Source organism: Venturia canescens, chromosome 1 (assembly GCF_019457755.1).
Source record: "Venturia canescens isolate UGA chromosome 1, ASM1945775v1, whole genome shotgun sequence".
Classification (NCBI taxonomy): Eukaryota; Metazoa; Arthropoda; class Insecta; order Hymenoptera; family Ichneumonidae; genus Venturia; species Venturia canescens.
Window position 1 is genome coordinate 21,914,234 of NC_057421.1, and position 17,508 is coordinate 21,931,741.

At 40.0% G+C, this 17,508-nt stretch overlaps 1 protein-coding gene across 2 annotated transcripts in view; it reads left to right on the top strand.

Annotated features, from left to right (window-relative positions):
• Positions 1-17,508, top strand: part of Sema5c (Semaphorin 5c) — an 85,467-nt gene that overhangs the window by 19,581 nt on the left and 48,378 nt on the right. For both annotated transcript variants that reach the window (XM_043410916.1, XM_043410926.1), the window contains exon 2: positions 13,859-13,978. In XM_043410916.1, coding sequence (XP_043266851.1) covers positions 13,888-13,978 — 91 coding nt within the window. In that variant the 5' untranslated portion in view covers positions 13,859-13,887. The remainder of the gene's footprint in view (positions 1-13,858; positions 13,979-17,508) is intronic.

Genomic DNA, 17,508 nt, shown 5'->3' on the forward strand with positions numbered 1-17,508 from the left:
TCGACTTTTGATATTTCGCTTGTCAAAATTACACTCAAGTGTCTTGCTTTTATTCCCTTCTCGGTCCAAATTAAACCTTATAATTTTGCTCTCCGAGGGGACACGAGTAAGTTCAATTGCTTCAAGTTTTATCTCACCTGGTCACGATAATTCTTATCAAAAATGTTTTTATCATCTTGAGATAAATGCTCTGTGGGCACACATCTCTGAGATCTCATGCTCACCATTTTCTTGTTTTCTTCTTCCCGTCCTCCTTCTTCTCCTCCTCGGGTCGACGACTTTGACGTGAATTTGTTCAGAAGTCGTGGCCAAACGTTACCGTAGTGACAGAGCAGCGCGAGAAAATCTACCGAGCAAGATAATGAAAAAGGGAGAGAAAAAAAAATACGAGGATGTTTTTTATCTCGCACGTCTTTGCTCACTTCTCGTCAGTTTAACCATCTCTTGAGCAAATATACGTTCGCGTACACCTCATTCGAGGATTTCGTATCTTTGAGCACCTTACGCCCTCGACGTTGGTTCACGAACGGTGAATCGAAGGAAGAAAAATATCACGTTTGTCCCTCGTGTATACACTCGATGTTATTGCCGATACGTACGATCCTTTCTATCACACGTCACTCGTTGTTTTCACTTGTTTTTTATTCGTTACTTTATTTACAGCTAAAATCTAATTTATTTCGATCGTAATCGAAGAATATCTCGAAATTAATATCAATGTATTGAAACTTGATTTCGTAATGACTTTATTTCAATTTAAGTAAATGATACTATCGGACGGTTTTTTCAAACTTTGATTTTTGCTACTTTTTTTATTTTCCCGCTCGAATTTTTGTCTCATAAAACTTTATCGCGGACTCGCAATTGCCTTTTGAGACCTTGCAAGATCGGGGGATTCCACAAACTTCGAAATCTCACGTAATCCCTGGCAGCACTAGGTGTTAACTTGTTGCACATACAGGCTCAAAACACTCGCAGCAATCCTGAGACTGTTCTCAGGATAAATGAAAAAGACACATTCCTTGGCACACATTCGTTTATTTATTCAACCGTTTCTACAAACCTCGAGCTTTTTTTGTATTTTGGCACCACATTTTCGCAATCGCGAGTGTCTTATGTGGTGTAATTTAAGAATTCTTTTTCATCAATACTCCATAAAATTTCTCTACTTCTCGAGGTCTGATTCCAGAACGTTTTCTCCGTTTTTAAGTATTTCGGCCTTTCGATAAAGTACGGTGAAGGTCCACTTTTTTTGCGGTAAATAACAGTTTAAGGTCTCCTCATAACGTGAAGCGCACAGTTCCGGGGTCTCTTACGGTGCAAAATTTTGAATTATTTCATTTACAATTTTCAGTTTTTAACATGATACCCTATGAAAGAACTCACAATAATATTAATTGTGAAAAAATTGTACGGTGTTGGAGCTTCGGACAAGTTTATATCGTGAAAAAAATTTATCACAGATTCCGTTCCTTTAAAAAAAAAAACATTATCTTACGGGGCTTTTAAGAAAGAAAACATGAAAAATCTAGTTTTTGACGTGTCGAGAGCGAATGTCATTTATTATTGAGATTGATTCACGTGCTTTCATTCGTCTAGTAGCTTCGCTCTTTTAAAATGAATTGACCATTCCATTTTCTCGGTGCCATTGCACCGATATAAACTTTCTTTCGCGCAATAAAAATGTTCCCTAGGTTACGTGCATTTCAAGTGTCACCGGTACCGACTCGATCATTAACTAGTCAAGTTGAAGTTAAATTTAATCTTTTACGATATTTTTAAAGCATTCATTACATTCTTGCGAAAAAAACATTCTCAATGTAAGTGTTTATTAATTTTATTCATAATTCAGGCTTAAAATTAATCAACATAAAGTAGTTGCAAACTTGACTAGTCATATAACGGCCGAACTACTTTAAGGGCTTCTCCGTCGCGATGCTATGCGCAAGCAGAGTGAACAAAATGTCTCAAGGATCGAGCATAGCTGAAATGGAGCGTGTCATTTAATCGTTTCACCGATTTCTCTCGTTTTGCATCTCTTCGTTGACAGCTGAATTTACTCTGTCTCATTCTTATAAAAGGACATCGAAACACATACAAATGCGAACGCGGCCACTCATACTCGTACTTTTACGTATATACGTGTAAACTACATTTGTATACATATTAACATCCCATTTAATGCATATGAATAAACATACGTTTGAGAAATACACGAGTATAAATGCGAGCAGGGACGTATATGCAGTACGGGTATAAAGCTCGTTGCTCTGACCACGTTTTCATTTGCTGACAACGGAGGAGACTAAGAACCGGCAACGGGATCTTGTCTCATTATCATTTCAGTGATGCACTCGCTTAATACATACGCGTAGACTCTGCGTACCCGGGGACACACGTCTGTATACGAATGTCTGTCACTTTCATGCGAGCGAAAGAAAGAGAAAGAGGAAATGGAAGAGCTCAAATTTGAGAGAGACAACGAATCGTTTTTTTTCGTGTCACGTGTCCCAACCCTTTTCCTTAACATCGGTGACACATCCTGTCGTACATACATACATATGTATGAATTAATGTATATTCCTGTATATCCATTAATATTGTACATTTTAATGGATATTCATAAATTTATATAATCAAACGTATCGTATTATGAATGCACAAATATTTAGGACCATCTCGCCCACCTTCTGTACGGCTACATTTACAAACACGAGTTCCGAGGATATTACGAAATCCCATAAATTCACAGTTAACTCGTAGCAAAAAATATCGATCCCCGACGCTCTAGCTTCAACGTCGCTTATACGCCTTTTTTTCGTCAGCTGTCAATTATGGAAAATCTGCTGCTGCACACGAGTGAAAAACATCCGCTTGGTCGCGTTATTCGGCTTACCGGTTTCTCACAATCGACCTTGTCCGCATAGCAACCTCGTTTAAACGAAGTCCGAGACTGTATACGCGGCTTTGTGCATGTGTCTGTTTGGACCCATCTCATCTCCGCTCCACCCACCTAATTAAAAAACTCCCGGTAAAATCCACTCGCGAGAGAGCACGTACTCTCCATCCTAATTTCGCGTGCAGGTGCGATGCTGTGCGTGTACCTTCTCCGTTTTATTCGTTTATTTACTTTTTATTGCTTCATCTTGGAAAAACTCGCGGTGACGACTCAATACGTTATTCGCGGGGACCCGATCGAATATCGAGCGGAGATACACGCTTGCTAATTATTCGGGAGAGCCTCGAGGCGTGGCTTTTCGAAATTATATCTATACTTTAATTCGTCATATTCAAACTTGTTTTGCTCACTCATTAACTTCTCGTTGGGATACTCACTCGTGAAAAAACAACTTTGAAACGTACCAGCAATACATTTTGAGCATTTTTTCGTCATCGAATCTCGTTATTTTTGGAGAATCAAACTAAAAATCCATTTATCAGTGCACAGTTAAAAATCTAGCAGCAAAAATATTTAAACAATTTCTGAAGCATAACAAGATCGTTCATGTGAATCTATATCGAATCGAAACGACACGCTTGTAAATGGAAACAGGGAGGGCTCCAAGGTTTTTGCGTGGTTTCATTTATTATTATAAACATAAACAGAAACACATACACGAGCATTAATAATACGTGCCGAATGAGGAGAGCACGATGTACCCACGCACGTTTGACTTGCCAGTTTCTCTCGTCTACCTCTCTCCCTTTTTTCACCTCGGCAGCGCTTAATACATGCAGTGACACATACGCGTATAAATCCATATATGTATGCTCAGTCGCGTATGTGGGTGGAGGTGCGCGTGTCCCGTTGTATAAACTCGAAGCTCTTACGCCGTTTCTACGTGGACGACATGACCGCAAATCGACAGACTTGATTCTCATTTCCTCGGCTGCTGGATCAGAATCTTTTTCTCTCGCAGCACGCTTTTTTCGTCCTTTATTCTCCGGTCGCTTTCTTTCATGTCGTATTTCAACGAAACAAATATCTTCGGATAAATTTAAATCATTTGTTCCCTCCCGCATAATCAAATGTGACAATTGATTGGTTCGTTAAAAACTTTGACAGGGGGAAAAAAAATCAATAAAATCTATAGAAATGCTGTGAAATTAGCTCTACGAAAAAGCACGAAGTTTTGCAGATAAAGGTTCATTTATTTGTTTACGAAATTATAAATTCACAAACGATGATAAACGAAACTTTTCGCTGCTCGAGTCAACCACACTTTTCACTACTGCGTCGATGTTTTTTAAATATAATCAATCCTCGATTGAATTAATTTTTAAACGAATTTGTCGATAATATTGATCGAATTCACACGATTGCGCAATTCCTACGACAGCGAATGAAGCAATGAACGATTGATGGGATGTGAGAAAGTTAGGTTTGGAGGGAAATGAGAAAAACGGAGGTTTCTCTCGTGTAACCTACACGAGATTCAATCCCAGTCATCGCTCAGGATCTCCGCTATGATCTTACGAAATTTTCCGTTGCAACAATCAGCGACGTTTTAACATGTCTAAATGTACGGAGGAAAGACACCCACCGAAGCATTGTCGGTAATTGATTTTTGCAAGTCCACGTGCATCTAAACGGAGCGCAATGGTTTTTATGATTTTTTTTCTTCATCCCTGTTTACATTCGCAGTCGGCGATGAATCGCGCAGAGGGAAAAATCCTCGGTCAACTCCCACACTGATGTTGCACAATGGAAAGTGCATTCGATTGGAACATTGTGAGAGTATGAATCATTAAATGCCGCTGTCTCTATTCTTATAGTTGGATGATCATTTCGATTTAGCGCTAGCTGCTCACTCAGGCTCCGTTACAAAACTCATTCTCGCTATTGAAAAACTGCAATCTCGTAGAAATTTCGTTACTTTCATTCGAAACCGAGTCCATCGTATTGCCAAATATTTTTTATCCAAATACTAGTGAAAAGGATTTTTAGCTGATGAAAAAATTGTCGAAATTCTTCAATAATAAATACAATAAACTATTTCGCTTTGATAAGCTTGACGGAGTCGGTAATTGAGGAAGAAAAATCAAAATTCTGTCTCATTAGCCGAACTGGTTAATATTGAAATAAGAATGATAATCATAAAAATAATAATTCGAGTAATTTGGCTTATCGAGAACCGGCAATCACTGTCGAAACGTGTATATTTCGCGACACGGTTTTGACACGCCGAAAAATTCATCGATGCGGATAGCGACGAGAACTAACGAGATCTCCGATGAGAGGAAAAGAAATGAATAATTCGATCGCAGTCGTCGGAGGGAGATGCAGGGAGGAGAAGATTTCTTTTCCCCGAGGCGAACAGAAGACGTTTTATATATATTTATATGCTTGTATAGACAACCCGCGGAGTTAAATACAGTCGAATTGAGATCAAAATCCTTGGCGCTTACCCCGCAGAATCTCAGGCCTGAGCGTATTCACGTCAATTTATATCCCAAGATGATCCGATAATTAATGAAATTTCCACTTGACTAATTCCTCGCTAATATCGTACGAATTATTACACCGGTGGTCTCTCTCGTTGCTCCCAAATCATTTATCATTTTCGATTAATGTTACACACGATTTCATGCTTTCACGGTTCTAAAATAATAATCATGCCTTTCGGGTCGCTTCAACAGCTTTACGGTAGTCTCGTTCGCTGTACCCGAAACTCTGTTCACTTTTTGTCACGTTTTTTGTTTCTACTCATAACGACCTGTTTCTCGTCGATACTGCATTACCGGAAATTCGGTTAATTTAGGAACTCGGTAATTTTTCTCCATTACTGTACAAGGCCAATGTTGTTGGACCCGATTCGTGTTGATTTGATTAACGAGCTATATTCGTAGCCCCGGGCCAGCGAAGTCGACTTCGAACCGACTTTGGAGATGCCAGTCGATCGAAAATTTCTGTTATTCTTGTATAAATCGATAACAATAGCGTCACTGTTTTTTCTTCTTTCCTTCAATCCTTTTATTCTTCCCGTCGCTCCGCTTCGTAGCCATTAATTCACTCACGGTGATTTCCCATGTACCTCTCGACCACGTTGCTGGTCGATAGGAGCCTCTAAGTGCGTTTCTCCTCGAGGCACACACGAGTAAGATTCACGCAATCGTTCCTCCAGCGCACCGGGAGCATAATCGACGACGATGAATCGAAGCTCGGGGCGGTTTAAAAAAACAGAGTAAAAAGACCAAGAACAAGTCCGAGAATGATTAAGTAAAAAAGCGCCGCTGCTCACTACCGCATGGACGAAGAAAAAGAAATTTCCTACTGGAAAATCTGGACCGCCGAGGAAAAAACGAGCCAACCCATCATTTAATTTACACTTTAATTCGCTCTGCTTAGAATCTTCTCGTTCACAGGAAAAGCTCACGTATTTATATAGCTATGAGTCGATTGTACCTGTGCCCTGTACGCCTATAGGGTACTCGAGCACCAGACACCTTGACGTCCATCTCGTTTAATAGTTTTACAGCAAAGAAATATGCTAATCGTCGTTTATGTATAGACACGCGGGGCTCTACTACCGGATTCTATCCCGTTGAAAAAACATACGCGTACGTCCTACAGCGATAGAGCATGTTGGTATACGCCTTCGTGCATACAGGATGTCCTCGAAATCACTGTCCCCGAATCGTGTTCAGAAGATGAAGAAAATCTTCTGGGTTTTTGTCGGTAGAGAAAAATGGAGATGGCGGGGGTTGGTCGACGAGCGAACCATTTCGGGGACCACGATGATTTTGGGCACTCGATTTTTTATCGTTCATTCCTGCTCAACCCTTGGTTGATCATGGCAGATTGAACGTTTCTTAAAATGTTCTTCCCGCGCGTTCATCTCGTAATTTGCTCAGTTTTCGATGCAGCTTTCCGGGACCCTCTGTATACGAAAACACATTTATGAGTGCATGTATATAACGACTCATTCTATCTCCTATCTCAATAGCCCTCTTCGTAAACGCACACGTTTCTCTCGAGTCCCTTCCCTCGAGCTGTAATTATTATGTCTTGCTCGTCGCGTAGAGCAGGATTTTGAGTTTTCATGATACGTCTGCTTTCGTAATTATACTTGCCAGTCTTCGAAACAACGTGCCCATCCTTCATACTTTTCCTTTTAGCCAAACAAATATAGGAGGCTCGGAACTCCAGGCACTGAAGCCAGTAGCGTGCCGGGCATGCAGGCAACCGGATATGAAATATCGAGTTTCGAAACACTGAAATCGTAGTAATATTCGCACCTTTTTCAATCGAATCTTCGATGCTGCAATCTCGGAATTTCAACCTTCCTAATATCCCAGTAAGCCCTTTTTTCAAAAGCCTCGTTTTATTGGTTGTTTTTTCTTCAATCTTCTCAAAATTCATTTCGAAGAAAGCAACGTTGTTTAAAAATAGTTATGTGATGGAAATATATGTCAACGTTTTTCACACCAAAAAACAAAAAATCTTATATTCACTGTCGGTAACACTCCGATCAATTTTTCTCTTCTTGTTTCCAAGGAAACGAAGAAATCAACGGGTTCGTGTGTGTGTTTTTTTTTTCAAAACCAGTAAAAAGAAAATACCATTGAATCAAACTTTGGTCCATTGCACGTTTTTTTTCAATTCATCCTTTGACATGAATTGCACTCATTTCAATTAATTGTTTACTTCGACTACTCGTTAAGTTTTGTTTGCATAGTGTTTACCAGTGATATTTTTAATTTGATATTATCAAAAGAATTCAAATGTCTGAAGACACAAAGTTCACCCGCTGATTAACCGGAACCAGACGCCACCGCAATCCGGTTAATCTGTGTCTTCAGGTTCCTCTCCTCAATCTTTCTTCCGATCATGAGTGTGGCACGCTTGTTAAATTACGCAAACATCGTTATACCGCTTTACAATCGAAGTTATACCACTTTACGTTTTAACCTCTTTTTATAACCAAGAATAAAGGTAATGTTCATCTTTATGATTATTATTTATGTTAACAAATGTACGATATTGTATTAACTCTAACCAACTCTCAAACTATGTGATTTTCCATCTGAATAAACTTAACCTATTTCCTGTAACCAGGTATTATTTATTCGATCAAACGTTGTTTATTATGAATAACCGAGGGAAGAAATGGACACATTTTTCAAGCGATGGAACATTGCATACTCAGAGGTACCCGGCGACAAAGTAATATTTGTTTTTTTCTCACAGTATAACCATTATCTTAATTGACATGAGACGTAAAGTGTAGAATGCTGATACGAATTGTGAAACGAATCTCGTCGGGATAGAAAAAAATTTTGAGAGAGAAAAAAGCAACGCAAATAAAAGCCATTCATATATACAAGTATATCCACATAAATAATACGATAGTACCACGTGTTCGAGCAGCTCATTTATCTTAGAGCTCAAACTGCCACGTTGCATCCACGCTTATCCCGTTTCTTATTATGAAAATCCTCTGTTGTCTTATCTGAGGCTTACTGCACGGCCACGCATGTGCATGAGCAAAGGAGCCCTGAGATTTCTAGACTACTACAAATATATCCGAAGCCAAGAAAATCCAGAAGAGATTCAGAGACGCTGAAGCGCGACGGAGGGTTAAGGACGCAAATCTCTTGAATAATTTTTTTTCCCCGAGCCAAAAATCACGAAACAGCAACAAGATTTCTTCCACTTCATAATAAATTTCGAATTTTCCCTCTTTTTCTGAGTGTTTCAAAGTTGTCCTGTGTCCCGACCTTTTTATGAGACTAGAGAGCGTCGACGTTGATTTACAAAATCGAAATATAACTCGCAATTCAATAACAACGGTTCGAAGTAATTAGAATTTGAAAAATCCCACGATTTTAAGCCTTCTTCACATGAACAACATCGAAGCCCGGACCGTGCAGTCCCGACTGTAAAATCCGACGAAATTCACAATTTTTAAAGCTTTCAAACATTCAAACGAAACACACTCTCAGCTCACGTGCTCGCTGTACTTCGTCGTGCACACGATATCGAGCCTCAGTAATGGATATTTAAAAGAACGCTGTTCAGCCACGGGGGACCACCGCGATGCCCCGAAATATATTCTCCGCCGTAATACTCTGCGGAGCGAGAGAGGAGACTAAATAACGGGAGAAAAGCATAGCTAGATTCCCGAATACCGTTGAAATAGTACCGAATATATAGAGCCGAGAGTGATGTAGCTCAATCGACTATATTCGTCTATGGTCGGCCCATAATACCGATCCCTCACGCGTCGCGCACTCTCGGAATAGTTGGATTCATCCGCGAGCGCCACCACGTGGGTCTTTGTGTACCTCGTTCTATATACATACGGAGCTTTTAATGCTTCGCACGAAGTTTGTTCACGCGTTTGTCTTCCTCACTTTTGAGCGCACGCGGCACACGAGGTTCACTGCGATGTTGGCTGGCTATTCGCACAAGGGAGGCAAAAAAACGGCGACTGGACTGGCGGAGCTTGGCAATGATTGACAACGGGAATTCCCCGAGTCTAGACTTCCCATTTATTTCCTCCGCGTCTCTACTCCGATTTTATGTTTTCTCCAGCTTTTCCTGTTCTGCTTATCACTCGAATCGGCACAATTTTTCAGTTCTTCGGACCGAGCACTCTCCCATTTGCTCCACAATTTCTTTCCATTTACACACACTTTTTCCTAGTTATTTGCACTTTGAAATTGTGGATCAGCACATTTTATTCGGTATTCGAAACTTATCGAGATTGTGACGTAACACTTTGCTCGCGCGATTGTTCAATCATTCGAACAAACTGTTGTGATATTTCATAAATAACTGAATTCAAAGAAATTTCCACGCTTGAAAATACCTGATGATCTCGAACGCACACTGTGATCGGTGAAATTCCCCCCGCCTTAAAGCACTTCGGTCGTTCTATGACTAGTCAAGTTTGCAGCTACTTTATGTTGATTAATTTTAAGCCTAAATTATTAATAAAATTAATAAACACTTACACTGAGAATATTTTTATCATAAGAATGTAATAAAATGCTTTAAAAATATCATAAAAGTTTAAATTTATACTTCAACTTGACTAGTTAATGATCGAGTCGGTACCGGTGACACTTGAAATACACGTAACCTAGGGAACATTTTTATTGAGCGAAAGAAAGTTTATATAGGTGTAATGGCACCGAGAAAAAGGAATGGTCAATTCATTTTAAGGTTGATCCTCTGCGACAGCCCCAACCAAAAGTTATGTACTGTCTGCATATTAAAAGGCTTGATAATTCGTTCGGATCGTAATCAATAACTTTGTAAAGACCCTATATACGTACTCGGTGCCAGCAGATACAGTACAAATATCATTTGCTTTCGTAAAATTTATTCTAAAAGTATTTTTGATCCGACATCGTGAGTAAATTTTTTGACGGAACTATCCAGGTTACGCTTCAACACACAGAAAAGGTTGTCTATACAGACGACATTCGCTTGTTCGCTTGCAAAATATATCGTATGCAGCCTAAACCTTCGTACTTCTCGAGGCTATATCTGTCAAACTAGATGGTCAATCACCTTGATTTTTTTTCACAATATCTGTGATATCCTGCTCTAACTCCTCCTCGTTTTTTATAAACTTCCTAATTTTAGTACTAGCGGTAGAATTAATAATGTGCCGTTTGCTTATGCATGGTCCATATGTTACGTGTTAATTGAGTCAACTTCAATTACATATATCTCGGGTTCGGGATGGTGAAACTTGTTAAAATTTTATAGAGGTGTTGTTCATATGTTAAACAATACGTATGCCAAATTTAAATAATTTCCTAATTTAACTGTCTCGTGGAGGAACCACCTTAAAAAAGCGAAGCTACTAGACGAATGAAAGCACGTGAGTCAATCGAAAAAATAAATTTGATGAAATTTCGGCGATTCCTGACTTTGCCCGAAGTTCAATCAGCTGTTACCAGCAGTTCAACGTAATAACTGACATTCGCTTTCGACACGTCAAAAACGTTTTTCATGTTTTCTTTCTTAAAGCTCCGTAAGGTAATGTTTTTTTTTTTTTTTTTTAAAGAGACGGAATCTGTGATAAATTTTCTTCACGATATAAAATTCTCCGAAGCTCCAACACCGTATAATTTTTTCCCAATTAATATTATTGTGAGTTCTTTCATAGGGTATCGTGTTAAAAACTCAAAATTGTAAATAAAATAATTTAAAATTTTCTACCGTAAGAGGCCCCGGAACTGTGCGGTTCACGTTATCAGGGGACCTTAAACTGTCATTTACGGCTAAAAAAAAATGGACCTTCACCATACTTTATCGAACGGTCGACTACTTTTTAATTATCAATTTTATAAACTGTTAATTAGCAGAAGTGAACTATCAGTTAAAAAAAAGCACTGAGGTTAGGTATTCGAGGATTAAGGGGGAGACGAGAAAAGAAAACCTCAAGTTTTCTTGTGCACTTGTCGCCGTTGCGATCCTCGAACGGCTTACAAATGCCATAATTCGCTCTCGACGTCCCGAGAAACTCCTTATTTCGTTCGAACCGGAGACGGGAAGAGCAATGGTGAAAAAAAACAGAGTCGCACAAGCCTCCGAGTAAGGAACTCCGTGTACTCGAGTTGAAGATACAACTACGTGTTTGACGTGTATATCTATATGTTTATAAGTAGATAGGACGACGGAACTCACCGTAGGTGAGGTCGTTGAACCTGCTCGCGGCCTTTTGCCTCTTAGATTTTCTGCTACCTTGTCCTCACTCTCTAGATTCCCGGTCGTACTGGGAGAGACATTGACGCTGCCCACGAGACACGATCCGTGCCCGGCGATTATATTGAGACGGAGAGAAGACGCGGAAAGTACGCGAGGGACATTTATCGTCGAAGTTGTTGATCGCGAAGGATCCATTTCGATAATAAATTTAAGCAATTGTCACTATATTGGGTGCATGGATGATAACATTTAAAAAATACGAAATGAGCTGTCAACTGTAACATCGATTAATCGATAATGGAGGCATCCGGTGGATAGAAAAAGAGCAAAGAATATTGAAAATTTGGTATATCGTGCGAATAAATATTGGCGACGAAGGTTGAGAGCTCTCGAGAGCCGACGCGATGAAAAGTGTCATCCAAAAAGAGGGCATTTTTTCTGAAAGCTGAACCGAGTTGAATCGTGCCTGCGATACTTTCTTGAAAATATTTGTAGCAAAGTTAAGAGGCTGAAGTGGCATAAAAACACTAAAATACCAGGCCATTATTTTTTATGTAAAAGTTTACACCGAAAACACGCACTGTGAAACGGTAAAAGAGAAGGGGGAGGGGCTTATTTTTGTCCCACCGTGTATTAAAGAATATCGTAATTGTTTCGCAAGCTGAAGTCCAGGTGAGCTGGAACGAGCGTCGGTGCACCAAAAAAGGATGCGAAAGCCGAAAAGAGGTTGGGCAACTCTCTTCTCGGCTCTTCTGCGCGCAATGTCAGGCACTTTTTGATTCCTTCTTACCTTCGTGGAAAATCGTAGTGGTTGACGAGTGAAGGGGCGTAAGTTCGAAGCAGGCTTGAAACAAAGTCCCGCTGGCTGAAGCCTTTTTCAAATCGAATCCTCCTCCGGTGAATAACATTCATTGAAATTGTTGTTTAATCGTCGATCTGCCCTTATCGGTAAACGAGAAACTTTTGAATTCGTTCCCATTCTCTTCCTCCCTTTCTCTCACTCTCTCCCTCCCTGCCGCCGCAAAATGTTGTACTTCAAATTTGTGAGACAGGCTTGAACCCACCTACGTCGATTTTTGCCTCGTAACTCCCGACTTCCGGCTCGCTCGTTCGTCTCCGTTACGAGGCAATGATTATCGTCAATCGAACGCTGAATACGAATATTTTTTTCCAAACACTCGAGATAGACGTATCGGGGTCGCGAGGAAGGAGAAACCCTTGTCAAAAATCAGTTGATCTCTCTGGACATGGAAGAATCTCGAGTCCTTCGCATTGCCGAAGTTTGTAATTCACCAGTTTTTTATTTCACGAAGTATCGGTGCAGCAGGTTGAAGAGCTGCGAATTGCAAATTCTCCGGGATCGCGAAATCGGAGAACTACTGGAATTCTTGGAGGGCTTTCTTTCATCATTTCGTTGGACTCCAACGCTGCAAACTTCATTCAGCAAATTATTTTTCCTCTCAAGTGCCAGCAGCAGAGCAAACCCGTAACACTTCGTTTCATTTTCCCAGTTTTGCGGATATTAATTTGTGATATTTTCAACGAAATGCCATCCGCACGGAATGAGAAATAGAAATGAGTACGTACACACGCTGCAGATGCTCGGGTGCATCAATCTTGATGACACCATCGCTCTCTTCTCGCCGCAGAGTCTTCATCAGATGAATATACATATTCATACGCCCGCGGTTTTATACCTCTTGTTTTTGTTCTCCGAGTCTTATCTATATCTTTACGGGCATAATAATTGCAACAGGGAGGATTCTATGCGATAAAAAGCCCCTGAGCTTCGTTGCGCACTCGAGTGCATGCTGCAAACTCGCGAATGTCATATAGCGTTGCGAATAAAACAAACTGATATATAGGCAAATGTCAAGGGTATCGGGAATCATTCGTGATCAATTTGCCGCGTGTATGCAATCACACAGTGTAATATTTTACTGTGAAAATTCAACGGCAAATGACGACATTCGTGTTTTTTTTCTTTTGAGAGAACGTTTGATGGATGGTGTACTTTAATTTGTTTCTTTCTTCTGGAGTCCTTCGACGAATATATCTGCATCGTTGCATGCACGTGGTTGAGCAGCGAACACTCGAAATGATATTTAATAATTGGCAAATCATATGTTGACGATTGCATGAAAGCAGTGCTGGAAAATGAGACTAATAAACATTGATTGAAACTTACAGAGCGACGGTCCGCATCAGCAACGAGCAAAATGCCATCACCGTGGGTATCGCTTGCGCTCGTTCTTCAACTGGTCGTTTTGGCTCGGGGAACCGAAGATTTTCGACACATTTCTTACGAAGGTAAGAACATTTCAGAAATAATGTACAATAATAATCGAATTGAAAGAAAAGAAAAAATCGCCGTTCCACTAATTCAATTGATCCGGCTAAAAGAAAACCGGAGATGAAACCATTATATGCGAGGGAGTGCCGGTTCAAGATTTCCACGATTCCGTGGGAGCGGTCTCGCGTACACCTTTACCTGATACTCGATAATATATAGTGATAAATTTATACGGAAACTGTGATCACCTCCACGCAGAAACTGGCTGGTCCTGTTTACGAAGTGGAACACCCGCGAGCCGAGATGAAAAGATCGAGCGTAGTGTGCAGCTTCCGCAAGAATCTTCGCGGTTGACTTTTATGTACGCGTTCGCACCCACTCGTCTAATAATAATAACAGTAAAATTGATGATAGGAGAATGAAAATATATATATATATATAAAAAAAAAAAAAACAGTTAAAATAATAATGACGTAGACCAAAACGATAAATTATAAATAAATTAGATGTTTTAAATTACATTGAAAAACGATAACTAAAAACAAATTTTCACATTCACAGATCGCTTCTAACTGGATCGTGTTAAATAATTTTCAGTCATTTTTTCCTCTATTTTCTTATGATATTCTGTCACGGTTGCGCAGTAATTGGTTCGTTACGATCATTAATGGTGGTTCGAGGTACATTATAAACGGTAAATATATGCGTGTGTACATGCGGTCATACGTTGATCGAAGAGATCTCGATCCGGAGTCCGCAGGACGTGATCTCGTAATGAATAATTGTGGAAGGATGCGAGAGACGATGCCAGTTCGTCTTTTGCCGCACATATAAATTCGTAATTATATACATTTAGGAAAATAGGTGAATACACTTGCCCACGAAGGATAAGCGATCAAGTTGAAACCATAGAAATTTGCAATTCACGTGTAATCCCAGCACTTAGCGTTAATGAACTTGATCGAGCGCTTACCATTCGCCTTAATTCTCATCCGATGGGCAAACTTCGTAGATCTAATGATGATCGTTTATTTTGTTAAATAAAAACGAAAGAATGATATTGCTTATGAAAGTGGCATCGAGACGAGTAAAAACCACGTGGTTTCCTTTCGAATAAACAGTTCCTGCGGTTTGAATTTTCTCGGGAGTTTATTGGGTTTAAGTGGAAGTCTCGATGGACAGAGCACATTCGTGAAGAGAGATTTAAATATATTGGAGAGTGTATCGCGCTAGGTCGATTCGCGTGACATCGTTATCGACGATATCGATCTTTGATGACCGGAGAAACTGCCTGCGGTTCATGAGAGAGCGGTGGAGAGAGCGAGAGAGGAAACGCACAGGAGAAAATAAAGCAATGAGAAAGCAAAAAACGAGAGAGAGAGAGAGAGAGAGAGATACAAGATCGAAGAAACAAGAGATAACGAGAAACAAAAAGATCAAAGGATGGAGTGAAATAAAAGACAGAGAAGAGACAAAGATGAAGACAGAGATGGGGAGTTAAAGCAAGAGGCAGAGAAAGAGATAGAGTGAGAGGGATTCGATTGCTCCTGGGGTCAGTGAAATGTGCATTGTATCTATGCATGCCTCGTCCGGCGGCTTGACGACGATATACCGTTTATTCTCTGTACCACGTCGAATCGATACGGGAGGCCATCGATATAAAACAGCAGCAACAGCAACAGCAGCAGGATACAATGAACTCCATGGCGTGTGATTGTCGATCGATCGTATGAAACTCGATACAATGCATATATATAAAAAATAAAATATTATCATTATTATTGCGATTGTTATTGTTGTATCCTTCACGAATGAACAACTCACTGAATCTGAGAAAGTAACGCTCATCGAAGTCACTATCTTTCATTTGATTTTTTCTTTCTTTTTTCGTATCGACTCCACTATTTCACGTTCATTGTTACGTGCCATCAATCAGAACGACCTCACAAAGATTCCGGATCGTTTTGCGATCGTGCAGCCGTAAAACGATCACGCCGGTTCAACTTCAATCTTTTGCTTTTCTTTTCTCGCTTTTGACGATCTTGTCATTGTCGATCTTCAAAATCAACGATTTTGAGAATAAAAATTGTCCGGGATCTGTTTTTTTTATTTACCAAGAATCATTATGGAACATGAAGCTAAAAGTGATCATTCGAAAGCTGTCGAGAAGCCACTGCGATAAAGAGAAAAACCGATCGGTTTGAACTTCGTTGATGCTTCATATATTGCGGTATTTGCAGCCTTTTCGCTCAACCGCGGTGATTGTCAGATTCGTAGATAGATCTCGATTCGAGATAACTGAAATACTTTAGTGGGAAGAATTTCTTTTTGTTAAACCATATTTTGGAGCAACGGTGTTCCAAACTGGAGCCCAGTTTCTGGTTCATAATTATTAGAAAAACATAATGTGCTATTAAAGTTCGTTTACGCACACGCTCAACTGGTTCACAGGAAGAGGGAAGCGTGGAAAAGCGTGGCGCCAAACTATACGCGATACGCTGGATTCATAAATATAACATGTGCACGTAGTACGTAACAGCGCTCGTTGCGGCGCGAATTTTAAATGGCTGTGTACAAACGAACGCACAATGTGAATACACGCAAAGAAAGAGAGAGAGGGAGCGGGTGAGAGAGAAGGACACAGAATGCAGGCTGAGGAGGGAGAGAAACAAAGAGAGAAGGTATAAAATCGACTATAATAAGTGAAGCGTGGATGAACAGCCGTGAATAAAATATTTAAGATACATTCGCCGGCGGCGCCAACCACACGAGCACAAAGTACATACTGGCGTAATGCGCTGTAACAACCTCAAGTATCTTGGATAAATAAAAAATCAAGATTGGCCTCTGACCGAGTTTAGAATTTGGAAAATCGTTGTATCTGTGCCTGCGCGAATGTTTTTTTATTGATTTGGGAAAAAAAATTGGTAATTATGCAGAAGTGAGGCTCCACCTATGATCAGGCTTATATTTTTTTTACGTTCTTGATGAATGAGAGACACGATAACAAGCAATATTATGTTGGCGCGTGATCTTTGTTTGGAAAATTCATTTTTTTCAACATTTTTCACGAGGATCAATCTTAAGGAGGGGGAAAGTAAAAATTTTCTTTTTGAATCTGAAAAAAAAGCATAAAGGGGAGGTGAAAAATCGAGAGACGAAACAAGGAAGATGTTCAAGATCCACTCAATGATACCATTCACACATCGCAGTGCTCCAAACCCATTCAACGGTTCTGCACACACATCGACAGTGTTCCGGACTCACCCAACAATACCGCACACGCATCAAAAGGAGAAGATTTAAACTGAAGCCCTGATTCGACATATTTTTGAGAATTCAAGAAATTTCGAGCTTATACAAATTTTGATTATTATCGCCGCCTTCCGCCACCATAAAATCCAGGTTCCCATACCAAAAAATAGCGATGCATTTTGTTCGATTTTAATTCGTAAAGGTGCTTCGTTAACATTGACATTATCATGGAAACTCAATTGCAAATGAGCACAAATAAAATAATGAATAAGTTCCAAGAAGCTTCGGGGGA